Source organism: Delphinus delphis, chromosome 4 (assembly GCF_949987515.2).
Source record: "Delphinus delphis chromosome 4, mDelDel1.2, whole genome shotgun sequence".
Classification (NCBI taxonomy): domain Eukaryota; kingdom Metazoa; phylum Chordata; class Mammalia; order Artiodactyla; family Delphinidae; genus Delphinus; species Delphinus delphis.
The window spans coordinates 82,166,154-82,186,545 of NC_082686.1; the positions used below are offsets into that span (position 1 = coordinate 82,166,154).

The 20,392-nt window shown below is 45.5% G+C and overlaps 1 protein-coding gene across 4 annotated transcripts in view; it reads right to left on the reverse strand.

Moving 5' to 3' along the window:
* Window positions 1-1,364: 1,364 nt before the first annotated feature.
* The window catches only part of VPS8 (VPS8 subunit of CORVET complex), a 300,312-nt gene continuing 281,284 nt past the window's right edge, over window positions 1,365-20,392 (reverse strand). For 3 of the 4 annotated variants that reach the window (XM_060011002.1, XM_060011000.1, XM_060011001.1), the window contains exons 46-47: window positions 5,506-5,586; window positions 1,365-2,278 (exon numbers count right to left, since the gene is read on the reverse strand). In XM_060011002.1, the coding sequence (XP_059866985.1) occupies window positions 2,129-2,278; window positions 5,506-5,586 (231 nt within the window). In that variant the 3' untranslated portion in view covers window positions 1,365-2,128. The remainder of the gene's footprint in view (window positions 2,279-5,505; window positions 5,587-20,392) is intronic. The other variant, XM_060011003.1, reaches the window with a different exon arrangement.

Consider the following 20,392-nt stretch of genomic DNA (forward strand, 5'->3'; position numbering starts at 1 on the left):
CTCAGAGCCGCTGCTCCTCCATCCTGGGAGCCCCCCACCCCCTCAGTGAGCTCCTGTGGCCATGTCAGCAGAACCACGGCCGCTGACTGAGCCTGGATGTATTTCCAGAGAAGCCTCTGCTAAGGAACTGCTCTGAAGTGGGACCCGACGTCACTGCAGAGTAGAACATGTGCTAAGTGCCACGAGGGGACAGGGACCGGGCCCAGCACTGCCCAGCCCTGGAGTCGGTTTCTCATCTGCCCTTAGATGAGACAAGAGGGCTCTTCAATCCAATCCAGAAGGCATGACCTGGATATAAGGCTGCTGTCACTTATTCAATGGTGCTGTGACTCGAATGACAAAGAACTCTTGGGGATGATCAACTAGGTTAGTGGCTGGAGGAGACTGCATTGCTGGTGTTTACCAGCCCTGGTTTGAATAGGGGGCTCGGATGCTCAGTAAACTGCCTTAGAGTGTCGACTGAGGGCAGGCAATCACCACATTTTGCTTTGAGACTGTCGAGCCCCTTTGGCCTTAGTTTTAGACTTGTCAAGAAACCTTCTGATACGGAATTTGTGGAGGTGGCATCACTGGCTCTGAAATCAGTTCTGAGTTTTGTGCTTTGCTACTTCTTGTGTGTCGCCTTGGTTAAACTGTCCAGTGTGAGCCTCAGCTTTCTCATCTGTAGAATGGAGATGAGGCTCTCATGTGGCTTCAAGGGCCATCCAGCTGGTGGCCACTTCACTTAATGCTCTACCATGTCCCCCAGTGTGGCCTCCTTGCACCTCTGGCAGGAGGCGGCAGCTTGGGCTGCCACCTCGGGGGGTAGTTCTGTGATAAGAGCTAAGCTGACATGTCTGGGGCATTTGCCATGTGCCTGCCCAGCACTACGCGTTCTCAGGTAGGTACTGGCTCATTTAGTCTTCACTGCAGCTTTATTTTATAAAGAAACTGAAGCTGAGCGAGGTTAAGTGACTTGCTCAGGATCACAGCCAGGATGTGGCAGAAGCAGGATATATTTTTTATGAAAAGTTGTATCTAGTTTCTACATCTATTTCCTGTGGATTGTTCTGGAGGATTAAAAATGATGCACACGCAAAGGAGCCAGCATGGCGCCTGGCACCTAGAAGGCGCTGGCTGGTCACTGGGCTGGTAGGAGCACCACGGGCTTTGGGCCCGGAGCTGGACAGGTGGGCTCACCCTGCGCACCTGACAGCCAGTCCCTGGGAGCCCGGTCGGCCCTGAGGGAACCACACAGGGAGCACCTGAGCCTGGGAGGCAGACACCTAGCCTCTGTGCGTGTGGTGTGAGCTCCTGCGGTGGTTGGTTCAATGACGTATAGGAAGTGCCCAGGCCAAGAAATGGAAAAATCCTGCTCTGGCAGCCTGGTCCCTGGCAGAGGGGGGCCTGGGTGGCTGGTGCTCTGGAGGGAGCTTGTGACGCAGCTGCTTATGGAATAAAGGCAGGGCTGCCCCAATCAATCAGGGTCCTTGACTTGGAGCTAATAGAACTGAATGGTGGCAACAGGGGTTCTAAACGTCCTTTATGACTTGACAGACGGAGAGTGAGACAGCCAGCAGGGCTTAAACACGAGGCATTTATTGTTAGAAATGGCAGATCTTACACTCAAATGGGTTTAAGCACAAACACATGGAAAGGGAGGTGCCCCAGCTCCCGCAAGCCCTTCATTCCCTCCAACGCAGGTTTCAGCTGTGCTGCGGCCTGGCAACCACCGTTCCCAACCGTGCTGTTCCCTGTCCCAATGGCAGCAGGAGGTGACAGCCCTCCGTGGTGCCCACCAGCTGGAGGAGACAGGCTGCGCCGGACTCAAAACGCCATCTGCAGGAGCTCCGCCTCTTCTCCACACTTCAGGGAAAATGAGAAAAAGTCCCAACAGGCAAGATGCATTTTCTTAAATAACTGGATAGAGGTATATGGCGTTCATTTGCTTAATAAGCAAAACAAAATCAACCAGTCTGGTGCTGATGCTGCGGCAACATCAGGAAGAGCCGGAGTCTCCCAGGGCTGGCGGGCATGGAGCCGCCCTCGGGCCTCGCCCAGGAGCCTGAGGGCAGCGGGGCCAGGCCTGTCAGAGGGGGCCCTCCCCACCTGCTGGGGTGGTCTTGGGGCTCCAGGCCCGGGAGAGTCTTCAGTCCTCAGTCACAGGCGGGGGTATGAGCTGTAGCTGGAAGTTCTCCTTCTGGAAGATGCTGGTGAAGGCAGGGCCACTCTGGGAGCCGCTAAACGGCCTGCAGCTCTCGCTGCCACGCTTCTGGGAGAGTTCCGTAAGCAGAGCCAGCTGCAAAGGAGGGGACACACGTCAGCCGAGGCTGGAGGGTAAGACCCGGGTGTGGACCCCAGAGCTGCATCTCGCTAACAGGCAATGGTGACTTGGCACAAGTTCATGGCATCTGCTAGGGCCTAAATTTCCTCCTTTGATGATGAGGCGGCTGGACTGGGTAAGTCCTGTGGGCACAACAAACTGTGACACTTTCTGACAAGGGGAAGCTGTCCGATCCTGAACCTCCTTCACTCTGAGTAGTCCCTCTCCAGCGGGTGTGTGAGCCTGTTGCCTCCGTCCTCTCCCTGTGGACACACAGCCTGAGCCGCGGTTCTCCGCTCTCTGCTCAGCTCACGCCACACACTCCCTGTTGGTGGGTTCTCCTTGGGATGAATGACGATCACTGGCTCCGACCCCTCTCCTTCGTGGAACCAGGACAGCTCCAAGTGGACGCCCCGCTGCCACTTCAAACTCAGGGGCTCCAGGCAAACTCACAGATGCCACCTTCTCCTCTAAGTGCCCTCCCTGCTCCTGTCCACCAGCGACACCAGCGCTACCCTCACTCTGTTACAGGCTCAGTTCTGGGAGACCTGCTGAGGAGGGGAGAGTGTTAACCCAGCCCACTGGGAAACCAGGCTTGGGCCCTCAGTGGGGCCATTCCTTTGAGCTCAGAAAGGCTTTCGGCAAAAGTACAGAGCCTGACAGCCTAACCGTTGAGATGCCCTTGATGGTCAGAGAAGAGCTGAATGCCACACCCAAGCTCCTTCATCCGGAGAGAGGGCAGCTGTGAGGACCGAGCCATCACACACAGCAGGGCGAGCCTCTCGGTGTCAGCCTGCAGGCCCGGAGTCTGCGGGACTTCTAAAAGCCCCAGGTAAGTTCCCTGAGTGAGTGCCTTTTAGGCACCAGGCACCAGGATACTAGGTCCTTTACATGAATTATGTCTAATCCTCCACAATCACCCTCTGGGTAAAAATCCCAGAGCCCTGAGAAGTTAAGTTACTTGCCCTGGGTCACCCAGCGATGAGTGACAGCGTGGGACTCGAACTCTGGTCCCTGTGACAGTTTCTGCTCAGCCGAGCTGCCTACGGTTCTGCCTTCTCTGGAGATAACCTGTCACCTGCTCTCTCCTCACCTCCCCTGCCAGGTAGTCTGTCTTCCAGCTGTTCTCCAACCTCTAGCAAGGGTTCTCTCCTCACCCAGGCAATAGTGGCAGAAGACTCACACGTGTCTGTCACTTCTGTTGAAAACTCAATACCAGTGACTGGGGTAACTGGGGAGACATCTGAAGGCCCCTTGGTTCGAAGTGCCAATTTATCTAAAATAATCCAGCGCCTGCTCCTGGTTGCAACACACAGCTATGGTTCAATGCATAATTCGTAACACAGGCTCGAAAGCTCCGACTGCAAACCCCTTAGCTGGCCCAGGACACGCAGGAGGTGGCTCCCTGCAGGGACTTCCACTGCTGCCTGAGCAGGTTACAGAGGGGTGTCCCTCGCTCTGCACAAGCCCCACCTGTGCCACTTTCTGTCTTCTGTAACCCTCTCAGCTTCCCATCAGCATGTGGAGTTCTCTGCAAGGACTGTTATGTACGATGCTATAACAGGACAGGTGACAGATGCTACGTAAACCCAAAGTTCTTTCACATTGACACTGAAGTACACAAAAAATATTTTCTGTTTTCCAAGGAAAAAGATATTTTTGTGTTCTACTTCTGTAACTTAGTGTTCTAGAAATTGATGAGTCCTGAATAGTGGCTCAACAGTTTAAAGCAGCAGAACTTCCTTAGAATAGAAGGCCCAGAAACCCAACTCCTGGGGCAGAGCCTGGCTGGAAGTGATGCCAGTTCAGGAAACCTCCTGGAATAAAAGACCCTGCCCAAGACCAGCTCTCAAAGAGGGAACACCATTTTTCCTCTGGGCTGCCAGCAACCTAGCAGGTGTGTGGGGAGTGGGCAGAGGGAGCCCAGGCATAAAAAACAGGACATAAGCAGTCTGTGAAAGCCCAAGAAAAGCTTATAGAACAAATCTGGCCTGGCTGGAATTTAGGTGTGACCTGGGGCATGGAGGAGGTGGTAGAGTTTGGACTCCGCTTCAGGTGATGGAGGGCCAGGAAAGTGCTGTAAGCAAGGGGGTAACAGGACTTTTGGGTTTGGAGATGGTGCCCAAGCAGCAGCCTGGAGAAGGAACAGAAGACCTGCAGTGACCTCTGTGAGCTGGAAGGAAAGGGGAGAAAGAGACAGGAGAGCTCCCTACTGAGTGGGTGGGGTGGGAGGGATGAACCCAGGGTGCCAGCAGGTGACTGCTTTGGGTGACCTGATGACAGAGGATGACACCCAGAGACAGGCACGGGCAAGGAGGAGCGGGTTGGAAAAGTTAATAAGTGCACTTCTGAAGTGCCTGTGGGGCCCCCAGACTGATGTTGTGGCATGACTGCCGTAGCCCTCTAAATCTGTACTCTTCTACAGCAACAGGATTCCCAGGATTCCAGCAGTTTTAGCCCCTGGCCTTTTGGAATCAAGACCAATGTCCCCAGTCTCCACTGCAGTTAGGTGTGGTCACATGTCTAAGTTCCAGACAAAGGAGGTAAGTGGAAGCGGTGTATACAGTTTCTAGGAACTATCCTTAAATAGAGGGCTTATGGTCTTCCTCCTTTTTCTCCACCTTGCTAGCAGGAATGCAGATGTGATGGTTTGAGCTGGGGCAGCCATGCTGCATCATGCAAATATAAGCCATACGTTAGAGATGGCAGAGCCACAAACTAGAAGAAATCCGGAGAGAGGTTTGTGGAAGATGCCCTGGGATGCCCATATTTACAATTCTATTTTGGTTAAGCCACTACAACTTAGCATTTATCTTTCATGGCCAAAGCAAATTCAACCAGTGCAGACGTCCAGCAGAGTCTGGGGCTTAGGGCAGATTTGGCAGTCATCGGTATAAACAGAGGCTCCCAGATGAGGGATTAGGCTTATGCCTGCTCTCTCTGGAGGCAGTATAAAGACAGATGCCCTTCTGTGTCCTCACAGCCCAGGGCAGGTAAGGGACAGATATCTTTCCACTTCCTCTGCATCCTTTGCCAAGTTCTGAGTGCTCCCTGGGGTCAGGGCTCCACACAGCCATAACAGGGACGCCAGGGCACCTTACAGACTAAGGATGAGGTTGGAGTGAGGACCTGAGAACACTGTGTTACCAAAACACTCATTATAAATAGGGAAATAAAAATGTAAACAGCCACACCAACATTACCCTAGAACTTCCTCGGTAGAGATGGCAAAGCTGGTCAAATGCTTGGATCTGCTGTGGATCCAGAACAGGTTCTGAGGTTGCCTGAGAAATCAAAAACAATAAGGTTAGTAATAACACCCATGGGCGGCCTCTGTATTTGGTCAGCGGTGAAACAGGATGCAGTGCTTCCTTCACTCCTCTGAAGAAAATCCATGCTACCAGCAGCTGATAGTTTACCGAACATGGATTAGACATGGCCGTGTGCCTCCACACGCCCTTGGTGCCAGCTCCCCTTCCCATGTGGTCTCCAGATTCTCCGTACTTAAAAACGAAGAGATATGGGAACATATGTATATGTATAACTGATTCACTTTGTTATAAAGCAGAAACTAACACACCACTGTAAAGCAATTAGACTCCAATAAAGACATAAGAAAAAAAAAAAGAGCTTCCCCTGGGGCTTCTTGGTCCCTCTTGGCCTTTACTCTGCAGAATAATTTAGCTGCACCCAGCCTGGCAACCCCAGCACTGAATACAGCCAGCAAAGATGCCCCTTCTTTGTGCTGCCAGTGGAGATACGTTATACATGAAAAAGCATGTCATTTCCCTGCCTCGTTATAAAGCTGGTAGCCACCTAAGGGGCTGAGATTTTAATCTGCTTTTGGGAGAGGGGAAGTCTAACTTGCTTTTCCAGCAGTCTCGTTTTGTTCCACTGGTTACTGCGCCCAACACTGTGGTTCTACTCTTGGTGGATCAGATCCAACTCACAGCTAGAGGAAGAAATGGGATCCTGGCAGAGGCTGCCATAAGCTTTGGAGTCAGAGGTGAACTGGAATACCAGTTCTGATACTAACCTGCTACGTGACCTTAGGCAAGTTCCTGCTCTGACTTGTGAGACAGGATAATGCTTCCTTATGAGGTTACTGAACATTAAATTAGATGAGATCCATATTTAAAGTGTCTTTTACCTGCCTGTCCCCACCCCATAAAGGCTCAGTATATGCTGGTTTTTGTTTTTTGTTTCTTTTTTAACATCTTTATTGGAGTATAATTGCTTTACAATGGTGTGTTAGTTTCCGCTTTATAACAAAGTGAATCAGTTATACATATGTTCCCATATCTCTTCCCTCTTGCATCTCCCTCCCTCCCACCCTCCCTATCCACCCCTCTAGGTGGTCACAAAGCACCGAGCTGATCTCCCTGTGCTATGTGGTTGCTTCCCACTAGCTATTTTACGTTTGGTAGTGTATATATGTCCATGCCACTCTCTCACTGTGTCACAGCTTACCCTTCCCCCTCCCCATATCCTCAAGTCCATTCTCTAGTAGGTCTGTGCCTTTACTCCCGTCTTGCCCCTAGGTTCTTCATGACCATTTACTTTTTCCATTAGATTAGATTAGATTTCCATTACTTTTTCCTTAGATTCCATATATACCGTGTTAGCATACGGTATTTGTTTTTCTCTTTCTGACGTACTTTACTCTGCATGACAGACTCTAGGTCCAGCCACCTCACTACAAATAACTCAATTTCGTTTCTTTTTATGGCTGAGTAATATTCCATTGTATATATGTGCCACACCTTCTTTATCCATTCATCAGATGATGGACCCTTAGGTTGCTTCCATCATCTGGCTATTGTAAATAGAGCTGCAGTGAACATTTTGCTACATGACTCTTTTTGAATTATGGTTTTCTCAGGGTATATGCCCAGTAGTGGGATTGCTGGTCATATGGTAGTTCTATTTTTAGTTTTTTAAGGAACCTCCATACTGTTCTCCATAGTGGCTGTATCAATTTACATTCCCACCAACAGTGCAAGAGTGTTCCCTTTTCTCCACACCCTCTCCAGCATTTACTGTTTGTAGATTTTTTGATGATGGCCATTCTGGTGTGAGATGATATCTCATTGTAGTTTTGATTTGCATTTCTCTAATGATTAATGATGCTGAGCGTTCTTTCATGTGTTTGTTGGCAATCTGTATATCTTCTTTGGAGAAATGTCTATTTAGGTCTCCTGCCCATTTTTGGACTGGGTTGTTTGTTTTTTTGATATTGAGCTGCATGAGCTGCTTGTAAATTTTGGAGATTCATCCTTTGTCAGTTGCTTCATTTGAAAATATTTTCTCCCATTCTGAGGGTTGCTTTTTTGTCTTGTTTATGGTTTCCTTTGCTATGCAAAAGCTTTGAAGTTTCATTAGGTCCCATTTGTTTATTTTTGTTTTTATTTCCATTTCTCTAGGAGGTGGGTCAAAAAGGATCTTGCTGTGATTTATGTCATAGTGTGTTTGGCCTATGTTTTCCTCTAAGAGTTTGATAGTGTCTGGCCTTACATTTAGGTCTTTAATCCATTTTGAGTTTATTTTTGTGTATGGTGTTAGGGAGTGTTCTAATTTCATACTTTTACATGTAGCTGTCCAGTTTTCCCAGAAGCACTTATTGAAGAGGCTGTCTTTTCTCCACTGTATATTCTTGCCTCCTTCATCAAAGATAAGGTGACCATATGTGTATGAGTTTAGCTCTGGGCTTTCTATCCTGTTCCATTGATCTATCTTTCTGTTTTTGTGCCAGTACCATACTGTCTTGATTACTGTAGCTTCGTAGTATAGTCTGAACTCAGGGAGCCTGATTGCTCCAGCTCTGTTTTTCTTTCTCAAGATTGCTTTGGCTCTTCTGGGTCTTTTGTGTTTCCATACAAATTGTGAATTTTTTTGTTCTAGTTCTGTGAAAAATTATGCTGGTTTTTCTTACCACAATTTAGAGCACCCTCAGTTAAACGATGGTGTGTTTCAGTGATGAAGGTGTTGACATTTGCGTCCATCCTGAGGGCTGAGCGAGGGCTCTGGGACTAAAGGGAGCTTCAAAAGGTGGTCTGGAGACTCGTTCTGTTTATAAGAAAGTCCTGGCAGGAACGGCCACCAAAACAGTGATATAAACAAATGCCTGCATCCAGGATGTGGAAGAAGTTCAGGAACAGGAGAGGCACAGAGCAAGTAACCTCACTCAGAACACTTACCATGTACTGAGCATTTCCTACGTGCCAAGCCCTGTGTGCTACGTGATTTTCATGGATGACCTCATTAAACCCTCACAACCACTCTAGGAGGGAGGTTCTGCTGTGTTCATTCTCCCCCACCCCCCAAAGATTTGAACTTTAAACAGCATTACAACTTTAAGAAGTTATGTGAACTTGTGTTCCAGGAATGGCTTTGCTTCTTTTCTTCAAAATTTTCACCAACCTTAGGGGGAAAAAACCTACTAAGCAGTAAGAGAGAATGGAAATAAGCACTACCCCTGAATGAATCATGCTAATGATTGTGAAATGACTTCACAGCTTCTCTGTGAAAGGATCTGCTTCAAGACCAAGAGAGCAGCTGTTAATAAGGAGGCTCACAGCTCCTGGGCTTCTGTAATCCCACGATGATGCCCCAGAGACCAGCCCAGGACGCAGCTGCCTCAGTTCTTCCTGATGCTCTCAGTGATGTGGGAATGGCTGAGGATGGCCTGATGGGAATCCCAAGCAGGGCAGCCAGAAAGAGAAAAGGATGGACCATAGGAGTCCTGCTTTTCATTCTAGACTCACACCTCTGGGTCCGCCAGACACATGGAGGGATCATCCTCTAATCTGAGAATGCTTAAACTTGCCTTGACACTTTAAGAAACACTTCTTCTCAGTATAATTTGGTATAAAAACTATCCTATTCTTAGAACGTGTGTGGAGTATCATCACACTTCCAATAGATACTAAGTAAGACGCACAGGGGAGTTCCAAGCTAAAGATGAGCAGAAGGTTTGAGAAATACTGCAAACCAAGCTCAAACAAACAAGCAAAAAGAGAAAATATATAAATACCTTCGAGAGACTTAACACTGGTCCTCCCTCGATTTTCCAAATCCCTTCAGTACTACTGGCATGAACGGGGGAGCAGGACAGGTTAAGGACAAGGATGACATCTGCCTTTCACTGGCAATTCAAAACCTCAGCTGTGGGGCCTGCCAGTGCCACAGTCCATATGACAAGGGACCAAGCTGCCCTGATCTTACCTTTGTTTATTCCCTGGTTACTCCGTGATGCAGTTTAACAAGGAGGGTCCAAGTGGAATGGCGTCAGGAGTGGACTAGGTAAGGCAGCAGGGGCTGGGGGTGGGGCTGTTAAGGCAGGTTAATTAACAAGGAGGTTGTAAAGGTGAAGGTGGAAGATGACAAAGCAGCAAGAGCAAGAAAAGATCTCTCCTTACAGAAACACTTCTGTAAAACAGCCCTTTGCCTTGAAGGGATAATGTAAGAAAAAAATCTCATGAAATGTACTACTGTACTTGTTATGAAAATGCAGATGTACAGTCTACTTGTGATGATCCAATGAAGAAATTCCCATCAGACCCTGTGCTGAGAAAAACTGTGTTGGACACAGTTACTAGTTGTGTAGACTTGCTACTAATTGTGTTTTCTTTTTTGTTTCTGTCACTAGGGAGCTCAAAACTAAGTGGTCAGCTACGTAAGTCTAGCAGCTGCACAAGACTTGGTGGCAAACATTTATGTGTGCTATTATAATCTGGTCTTATATTAGTTTCCATAGGCATACAGTTTTTTTTAAATCTAGATTTCCTCATTTTTTCATCCAATTGGTTGTATTTTGGAAGCCAACTCAAATCATTTTGGGAAAGCAAAGGTCAAGTCAGATCAGAAGTAGAAAATGCATATGACAAACCCACAACTAACATCATTCTCAACAGTGAAAAGCTGAAAGCATTCCCTCTAAGATCAGGAACAAGACAAGGATGTCCACCCTCACCACTTTTATTCAACATAGTTTTGGAAGTCCTAGCCATGGCAATCAGAGAAGAAGAAGAAATAAAAGGAATCCAAATTGGAAAAGAAGAAATAAATCTGTCACTGTTTGCAGATGACATGATACTATATGTAGAAACTCCTAAAGATGCTACCAGAAAACTACTAGAGCTCATCAGTGAATTCAGTAAAGTTGCAGGATACAAAATTAATATACAGAAATATCTTGCATACCTATACACTAACAACGAAAGATCAGAAAGAGAAATTAAGGAAACACTCCCATATACCATCACATCAAAAAGAATAAAATTCCTAGGAATAAACCTACCTAAGGAGGCAAAAGACCTGTACTCTGAAACTATAAGACACTGATGAAAGAAATCAAAGATGACACAAACAGATGGAAAGATGCACCATGTTCTTGGATTGGAAGAATCAATATTTTGAAAATGACTGCACCACCCAAGGCAATCTAAAGATTCAATGCAATCCTGATCAAATTACTAATGGCATTTTTCACAGAACTAGAACAAAGAAATTTTTAATTTGTACAGAAACACAAAAGACCCCAGACTGCCTAAGCAAACATGAAAAAGAAAAATGGAGCTGGAGGAATCAGGCTCCCTGACTTCAGACTATACTACAAAGCAACAGCAATCAAGACAGTACGGTACTGGCACAAAAACAGAAATACAGATCAATGGAACAGGATAGAAAGCCCAGAAGTAAACCCATGCACCTATGGTCAATTAATCTATGACAAAGGAGGCAAGAATATATAATGGGCAAAAGACAGCCTCTTCAATAAGTGCTTCTGGGAAAACTGGACAGCCACATGTAAAAGAATGAAATTAGAACATTCTCTAACACCGTATACAAAAATAAACTCAAAATGGAATAAAGACAAATGTAAGGCTGGATACTATAAAACTGTTAGAGGAAAACATAGGGAGAACATACTTTGACATAAATCACAGCAAGATCTTTTTTGATCCACCTCCTAGAATAATGAAAATAAAAACAAAAATAAACAAATGGGACCTAATGAAACTTCAAAGCTTTTGCACAGCAAAGGAAACCATAAACAAAATGAAAAGAAAACCCACAGAATTGGAGAAAATATTTGCAAACAAAGCGACTGACTGACAAGGGATTAATCTCCCAAATATACAAACAGCTCATGCAACTCTATATCAAAAAAACAAACAACCCGGTAAAAAAATGGGCAGATCTAAATAGACATTTCTCCAAAGAAGACATACAGATGGCCAAAAAGCACATGAAAAGATGCTCAACATCACTAATCATTAGAGAAATGCAAATCAAAACTACAATGAGGTATCACCTCACACTGGTCAGAAGGGCCATCATCAAGAAGTCTGCAAACAATAAATGCTGGAGAGGGTGTGGAGAAAAGGGAACCATCTTGCACTGTTGGTGGGAATGTAAACTGATACAGCCACTATGGAGAACAGTATGGAGGTTCCTTAAAAAACTAAAAATAGAGCTGCCATATGATCCAGCAATCCTACTCCTGGGAATAATATCCAGAGAAATCCATAATTCGAAAAGACACATGCACCCCAATGTTCACTGCAACACTATTTACAATAGCCAAGACATGGAAGCAACATAAATGTCCATTGACAGAGGAATGGATAAAGATGATGTGGTACATATATACAATGGAATATTACTCAGCCAGAAAACAGAATGAAATAATGACATTTGCAGCAACATGGATGGACTCAGTAACCTCTAAGTGAAGTAAGTCAGACAGAGAAAGACAAATATATGCTATCACTCATATGTAGAACCTAATTTTCAAAAGTGATACAAATGAACTTATTTACAAAACAGACAGAGATTTTGAAAACAAACTTATGGTTACCAATGGGGAAATGTTGGGGGGAGGGACAGATTGGGAGTTTTGGATTAACATATACATACTACTATAATATAAAATAGACAACCAACAAGGACCTACTGTACAGCACAGGGAACTCTACTCAATCTTCTGTAATACCCTATATGGAAAAGAATCTGAAAAAGAATGAATACACATCTATGTATAACTGAATCACTTTGCTGTACACTTGAAACTAACACAACATTGTAAATCAACCATACTCTAATAAAATTTAAAAAAAAAAGTAGAAAATGCTACTGTTAAAAATAGAATCACGCTTTCATCCCCAGGAAGCATTACACAGATGAGTCTATTCCAGGCACAGAATAAATGGCTCTAGTCCCTGGAAGTTTGCTTACTGAGGCAGAAAGTGCAGGAGTCTCAAATGATAGTCCAACCCATGTTTTCTGATCCAGCGCTTCTCCAAGCGATTTCTTTCACGTGCATAAGAACTGCAGAAAGATCTTGTTAAAATGCAGATTCTGGTTACAAGGTCTGGGGTGGAGTCTGAGATTCAGTGTTTCTCACATGCTCCCGGGTGACACCTGGAGCAGCACAGCGCTAATCTGTACCTAGAACAGCTCAGCACAGCTGGACTTCCTGTCCTCACTGCGTCCTAATGGGAGCAGGACACTCTCAGCTTATGGGCATTTGCCTTCTGATTCGACTGTACCAAATCAATCAACCAGCATTTCTCTTTTTCTAAGTGTCCCGATTAGGTATGTTGTATTCAACTTTCAATGAGTTCCAATGCATCTTAGAAGCCCTTGGGTATAATAAGAAAATTTAATAAGATAAGAAGGTTTCTGCCATATGGTTTATTTCGAATCCTACTGAATTGCAAGCCCTACACCTACTCTACTACATAAGTGAACGGGATTGTGCAAATTGAGGAAAGGAAGGCTAGGAGACTTGCCCAACACAAATCAAAAATTCACAGTCCAGTAAGGGTCATAACCAGGACCTCTACCTTATAAACCCTAGTCCCCCTCTCCTGGGAGAAAAGCTGGAGTAACAAATAGGTAAGTGTGCACACAAACACATACACACACGCAGACCCATAATTTCAAACACGACATGTCCAGATAAGTGTGCAGGGTTGCACTGAGTTCTGGCCTTGTCGTCATCATATTCCCCCTCTAGGCCCTTAAACTCCTTGGAGATACCAAGGGAAGGGGTTTTCCAACAACGACATCCTTCAGAAATTGAAAAATGTGGTTGTTCCATGGGTGTGAAATAACTGAAGGTGACAGGACCTTTCTTACAACACAAGCCATCATCCTGGACAACCAGATACGGAACAAAGGAGCCACTGCTGGGGCTGCCCTGGGACCCTCTGGAAGCAAAGGTGCTGCAGGACAGAGATGCCCTGTTCTTGGCCAGGCGGTGCTGTCTCTGTGGAAAACTATCTGAATACAATTCATCTGAGGTGAAACAGCAGAGCTCTTTGTAGACATGCCTAGGACCCAGTAGATGCTTACCTGTCTTAAAATCCTTCCTGGAACAAGACGGAATATTAAAAAAAAGGAAGCATTTCAGGGAATGACTAATACATCACTAAGGTGAGGATTTCTGTACTCTTCTCCTTGGGTTGAGGGTTCCAGCAGTGAGGCGGGGTGAGAATGAGGGAAGGGACAGGGCCCTGGGCAGGCGGCTTGTCCAGAGAAGGCCAGTTTAGTGGTTTTATGCCCTGCCCTATGCAGGGTCCGGCCCACTCACCTCCAGGACTCACAAATGGGGATCCAGTTCTGTTGTTCAACAGATATTTCTGGGGCCTCTGCTATATCAGTGCCTGGGATATAAAGATGAGTAAATGAAGAGGAGCTTAAATGTCTCACAGATTTGGGGACATTAAAAACCCCACAAAAAGATCACCTTCTCCAGAGCTGATAAGCAAAGCTTGAGAGGTTACTGAGGTATAATAACCATATACAGCATATTTGCCAGGGCAGCCTTGTTTGAAACACGCTCTCACATGATCTACATATACCATCAAAAGGTCTCTGAAATCACAACATTTTTGGGTCCAGATTACACTCTTGCACACTTGAGAGCAAACACTTAGGAAGGCTCAGCTCCAGCCCTCTCCCCGAGCGCCCCCATCCCTTCCTGTCAGTAGATTAGCTGCCACATGGCCCGTCCACAACTGCATTGTTGTGCTATAGTGTAATTATGTTTACCTGTCTCCCCGTTAGCCTGTGAACTCCTTAAATATCAGAACTTTATCTTATCCATCCTTTATTCCCAGTGCTCTACAGCCAGCAAATAAATGTTCAGCAAACATTTGCTGGACATCCCACATCCTGTTTTACTCTGCACTGTCCATTTTAGGAACAAGAGCAGGCAGCAATTTGCTCTCGGCCCAGTGTGAAATCACTGGCATTTGTCTTCCTGTTTCTAAGAACTTAGACTTTGTAAAAAGATTCTTTGTGATTTCTGGCAGGTTTATCCTGTGTCTCAGTGAAATATCTATTTCATCCTATTTAATTCACTTTTGGGGAAAGTATTATTTTTCAAATGTCAGAAGATACCAACCCTTGTAAGAAGGAATGGAAATTTACCAAACCAGTGGGACTTTTGGTTAAAAGCCTCTTTCTGTTGTTGCTCTGGCACATCCTGTGCAGGGCCCTCTGTCCCACGTGACCAAAGCCTGCTTCCCAAGTGCCCGTGATAACTGCGGCGGCAGGTAGACAGAAGCCTGGGCTCTAGAGCCTGCCTGCCTGAGCCCACACCCTGCGTCACCAAACACTGGCACGTTACCTATTCTCTCTGAGCTAGGGGTGTGTGTGTCTGAGAAGATCAAGAAGGTAACACACGTGGAGCATGCAGTAAACACCCAAGACTCAGTAAGTCCTCAATAAGTGTTACCAGTCTACGCACGATACTGGTCGTGTGTACGTAGTCCTAACATGGCCACTGAAAATGGAAAGAAAGGAGACATCAGAGCACAGTGCAGACAAGACGGGCCTGGCAATAAGAGGGATCGGTGGATGTTGCAGGAGAGAGAGAAGGGACAGTGGAGGGAAAGCTTCGAGAAAGGAGTGCCCCAAGGACAGGGCGCCATCTCTCGCTCACGGCACCCAGCACTGTGCCTGGCACAGAACAGCTGTGAAATAATTATCTGCTGATAATTATCTGCTGAAAGGATGGGAAGGGTGAGCAGATTTTCTACTTCTTACAGTCACTGGGGTGTTTCTAAACCGCCTGCAATGCAGGAAGGGGAACACAGGGCATGGCTTGCACAGACCTTGGCTCCACCTGGATTCTGTGATGACTAGTGAGTGGCCCTGGCCAAGTTTTTTAGCTTCTCTCAGCTTCTTTAGCTGTAAAACACTACTCCGCAGAATTGTGAGGATCAGAGATGACGTATGGTCCTGACACCTATTTGATGGTCAGTAATCGGCCACGACTATTGTGCCTGTGTTATCTCTGCTCCCTGCGGAAGCACCTGGAAGGAAGAGCACTGGGCTGAGACGCAGGAAACTTGAGCGCTCATCCGGTCATAGCTCCCTGTGTAAGCTGAGCGGGTTGCATTGCTCCGCTGGGTCTGTGCTCCAATTTATTGAAGGGCAGTGCCACCATAGGCCACACTCTACCACCCGGGGAAGATGTGGGCGCCATGAGACAATAGGCATTTAGGGCACGAAATTTTCAAGTAAGCTAGTGGTGTTTACTGAAGCTAATCATGGATTTTATTGCATCATCAGAAGCAAACTAGGGCAACCAACTACAGACACTGTCACAAAGACCCATGATAGCCCTGAAGAGAAATAGTAGATTCAGTCTAAGATGCTGTACAGAGAAACTGATTTGCCAAATCAGTGTCATGCACAAAAGTGGGAGCAACAAAATTTGAGCACAGTCTCAGTTTGGCGAATCCTTAAACATAAGGCGCCCCACCTAGACCATCTAACCCACTAGCACAGAACTGATCGGGAGTGATTTTCCAATTGTAAGAGAAAGAAAAACATACCTGATACTATCTGCTAGAGCAAATTTCTTTCTCCCCATGTAATGAAGTCCAGCGATAAGAGCTGAAAATTAAACTGCAGCTGAACATTAGAGGAAGAAGCAATGACAACCCTGGAAATAACCTTGTAACACTAGGCATTAAAGTAAATCCGGGGGAAAATGAGGCTCTGATGATCTGGGAGAGCCACAGGGAGAGGGATGCTGGGCTGACATAGTGACTCAAAAAGCTCAGTGACTCCCAGACGTGGTGGAAGTGAGAGCTGTAATTACATTCGATGCAAGGAAGAAAACAAACCAGGGCTTTCAGGATCCACGGGCCTCGTAACTGGCACATCAAGCTTGATACAGGAAACAACTATGATCCGTGCCACCCTGAAGGCTGGGTTCCTAGGAATATGGATAATAACACTAGGGATTCTGAATACAGAGCCTTCCGAGTCACACACGCAGACAGGGACAGTCACAGAAGACTAAGCTCTGCTTGTTCGTGTCTTATTCTCCACAACAAACAAGGTCCTGAAATCAAAATCCCAACATTTCCCTTCCTGATTGTCTTCCCACGCGAGCACATGACAGGTGAACCTAGTCTAATTCTGCAACACGATATTTGTCTGCATGCACTCCAGGAGCCTTCTACTGGCAGCTCTGTAACTGGCTGGCGGGGATGGGGGCACAGATGGAGCAGAATGAACGAAATGAGAACGGTATTGCCCACCTGCTCCCACCTGCCTTGGCCTCACTACCAAATCCTTCTCTTTCTAATAGAGTCAGACTTTTGCCACCACCTAAGCTGTTTCAAACTAGAGGTCCTTAATATTTAACACTCTTGCCTAAAATGAAACTCTGACTTCAGAGGTAAGAGTGAAGCCATACTTCCTTCCCCACCTGCAAACAGAAAACACCTTTCCTAAAATTCCCACCCACGGCGCAGTTTGCTTTCACACAGAACCTGGCCCCTCACACACCCTCCTTTCCCAATGCCTCAAAACACTCAATTAGCTCAAAGCTAATAATGAATCAGGTGAAGAAATAATAAAATAAGCAGGTACATTGCTAAGCTGACTGGAGAGAGGAGGGAAACACCTGGCAGAACATCTCTTAAGGAGATTTCACTTAGAACCAGCTATAAGGGAAGAGAGTATTTGAGGTTGGAGATGGAAATGTGAAAGGCTGACTGAAAATAAAAAACCAAGACCTTCAAAACCACCATTAAAAAGAAAGAGCACAGTGACTGTTCACAGCAGAGGAAGAAAATGCTGGTTTAAGTCTTCCAAGGTGTGAAAAGGAGTAACAACTACCACTGCAGCAGCTGACAGATATTGAGCAAGTGATTACTGTGTGCCAGCATGTTCCAAGCCCTGACCGTGTATTACCTCACCTCATCTAATCATCACAAACACCCCATGAAGTTGGTTCTTTTGTTATCCTCATTTTACCTTTGAAGGAACTAAGGTCCTGGGTGCAGGATGTGCCCAAGGTCACTCTGGCTGGTGGCAGAGCCCAGAAGTGAACTTGGGCACTCCAGTCCCAGAGGTTTCTTCTACTTGCCATGCTCTTGGTATCGGTCTGGAAAAAGCCTGACAAAAAGTCACTTTCAAGGGACTCAGAAGGCTGTGTCAGGAGCACACTAGGTACAAACAGCTCATGCAGCTCAATATCAAAAAACAACACAATCAAAAAGTGGGTGGAAGATCTAAATAGACATTTCTCCAAAGAAGACATACAGATGGCCAAAAAGCACATGAAAAGATGCTCAACATCACTATTTATTAGAGAAATGCAAATCAAATGTGTACCGCCTCACACTGGTCAGAATGGCCATCATCAAAATATCTACAAACAATAAATGCTGGAGAGGGTGTGGAGAAAAGGGGTGGTGGGAATGTAAATTGATACAGCCACTATTGAGAACAGTATGGAGGTTCCTTAAAAAACTAAAAATAGAACTACCATACGACCCAGCAATCCCACTGCTGAGCACATACCTGGAGCAAACCATAATTCGAAAAGATACATGCACCCCAGTGTTCATTGCAGCACTATTTATAATAGCCAGGACATGGAAGCAACTGAAATGTCCATCAACAGAGGAATGGATAAAGAAGATGTGGTACATATATACAATGGAACCATAGCAAAGAACAAAATAATGCCATTTGCAGCAACATGGACGGACCTAGAGATTATTATACTGAGTGAAGTTAAGTCAGACACAGAAAAACAAATATCACACAATATCACTTATATGCGGAATCTAAAAAAAAGGGTACAAATGAACTTATTTACAAAACAGAAGTAGAGTCACGAATGTAATAGAAAACAAACTTGTGGTAACCAAGGGATAAGGGGGAGGGAGGGATATACTGGGAGACTGAGATTGACATATACATGCTGCTAGATATAAAATAGATAACTAATAAGAACCTGCTGTATAGCACAGGGAACTCTACTTAATACTCTGTAATGGCCTATATGGGAAAAAAATCTAAAAAAGAGTGGATATATGTATATGTATAACTGATTCACTTCGCTGTACACCTGAAATTACACAACACTGTAAATCAACTTTACTCCAATAAGAATTTAAAAAAGGGGGGAAGCACACTAGGACTAGCTGGGGTCAATATCTGAGCCATGCTCTTGAAACGCTGATGGTCTATCACCTCCTTCAGGGGATCCTTCACGATTCTGCTTTTTAGTTAAAGAAACTCATCCTATCAGGCCTATGAGGTCTCAACAAAAAGCCCAGGAGACAGGGACAGCAGATCCGATGAATATCCTCTACAGCTATTAGTGTCAGGCCTAAAAGTGCATCTTGGAAGGCTGGGCTGCAGAAGCCCTGTGAAAGCCAACGGTGCTAAGGACCAAGCTAAGCTCTTGCAGTGAGAGACTTCACACGTGGTGAAAAGGCAGTTGTGTGCACACACCAGGACATGAATGTTTTCTCCCACCACAGAAAAAAGTCTGAACTAGGCTGACACTAATTAGTTGTGTTGATACCCTTGATGTCAGTTATCTCATCTACAAAACAGAAGATACCTGCATAGTCTACCTCACAAGGGTCTTGTGAGGGGAGTGGAGGGGAGGGAAGAAGGGGAGAAGAAGGAAATGGAGAAAACGTTTCCTGGCATCTATTTAAGTCTCTGGCCTTATTCTGTTACTTTCGTGTTTGATGTGTATATTAACCCAACAGGTAGATTTGATTGTCTCTAATTTACGTGGGAGGAAACTGAGGTTCAGACATGTTAAAATACAATTTGTAAGAGACAGGGCAGCTCCTGATAATAGGTCTAACCCTAAGCCCACTACCCACGTTGGCAACATAAGGTGCTACGAGTGTGTGAGGTACTAGGTACTCCTGAGGACAACCTGAGCTGCCCAGTGTGCTGGGGGCTGACACGGCATCTGCCCAAGTACCTGTCAGGATCCTTGGGGCCATCCATGAGGTCAGTGCCACTAATTCTGTGTCACTATACAAGGGACACAATATATTTTTTTTTTCGTTGTCCACCCATTTTGCTCCCTCACAAAAAGAAATGCCCCCCAATTGGTTTAAAGTCTCTGATACCTGTATACCCTGTCTATGCTTGGCTACTCCTTGCCTAACCTGCTTTGAAAGGCAACAACCTAGGGAAAATCCATGGTGGCAAAAACTATCTCATTATGCCTAAAAGAAAGGATTAAAAAAACCCAACGGATTAGGCAACTGGAGAATGCAGTTTGAACTTTTAAATAACTAATGTAGTTCCTTGGTTAAATTCATGAATACTTGCCTATTATCTTAACAGGGATTATTATTACTATCATTACAAAGGGTTGGTCATCTTGGTGTAATGGGAAGCTCAAACTCCCAAACAGATGAAAACATAATTGCTGGGTGTTGCCATCCCCATGTAATGGAGGCATTATCTAGAGCCAGCGTTATCTGGATATGTCAGGACACAGACCAGGACCATTATAACTAGAAATGAAAAATGAAAGTACCAGGAAATGAGGTGAATGACAACTAGGCTGGGACCCCCAACCTCTTTCCTTCCTGAGGGCACTGTCCTATGCAAACTTGCATTTTGCTACATGGTATATCGTGGTTCCTCTAATCTTGCTTTTTCTTTCTGTCAGGAAAGGACCAGAAAGATTTACTTTTATGGGAAGAACACTCACAAAGGAAGCTCTTTAGTGGTGTGGCATTTTCTGTTAGTCAGGAATCCCCATTTGTCTTATTTAAAAAAATTAAAACA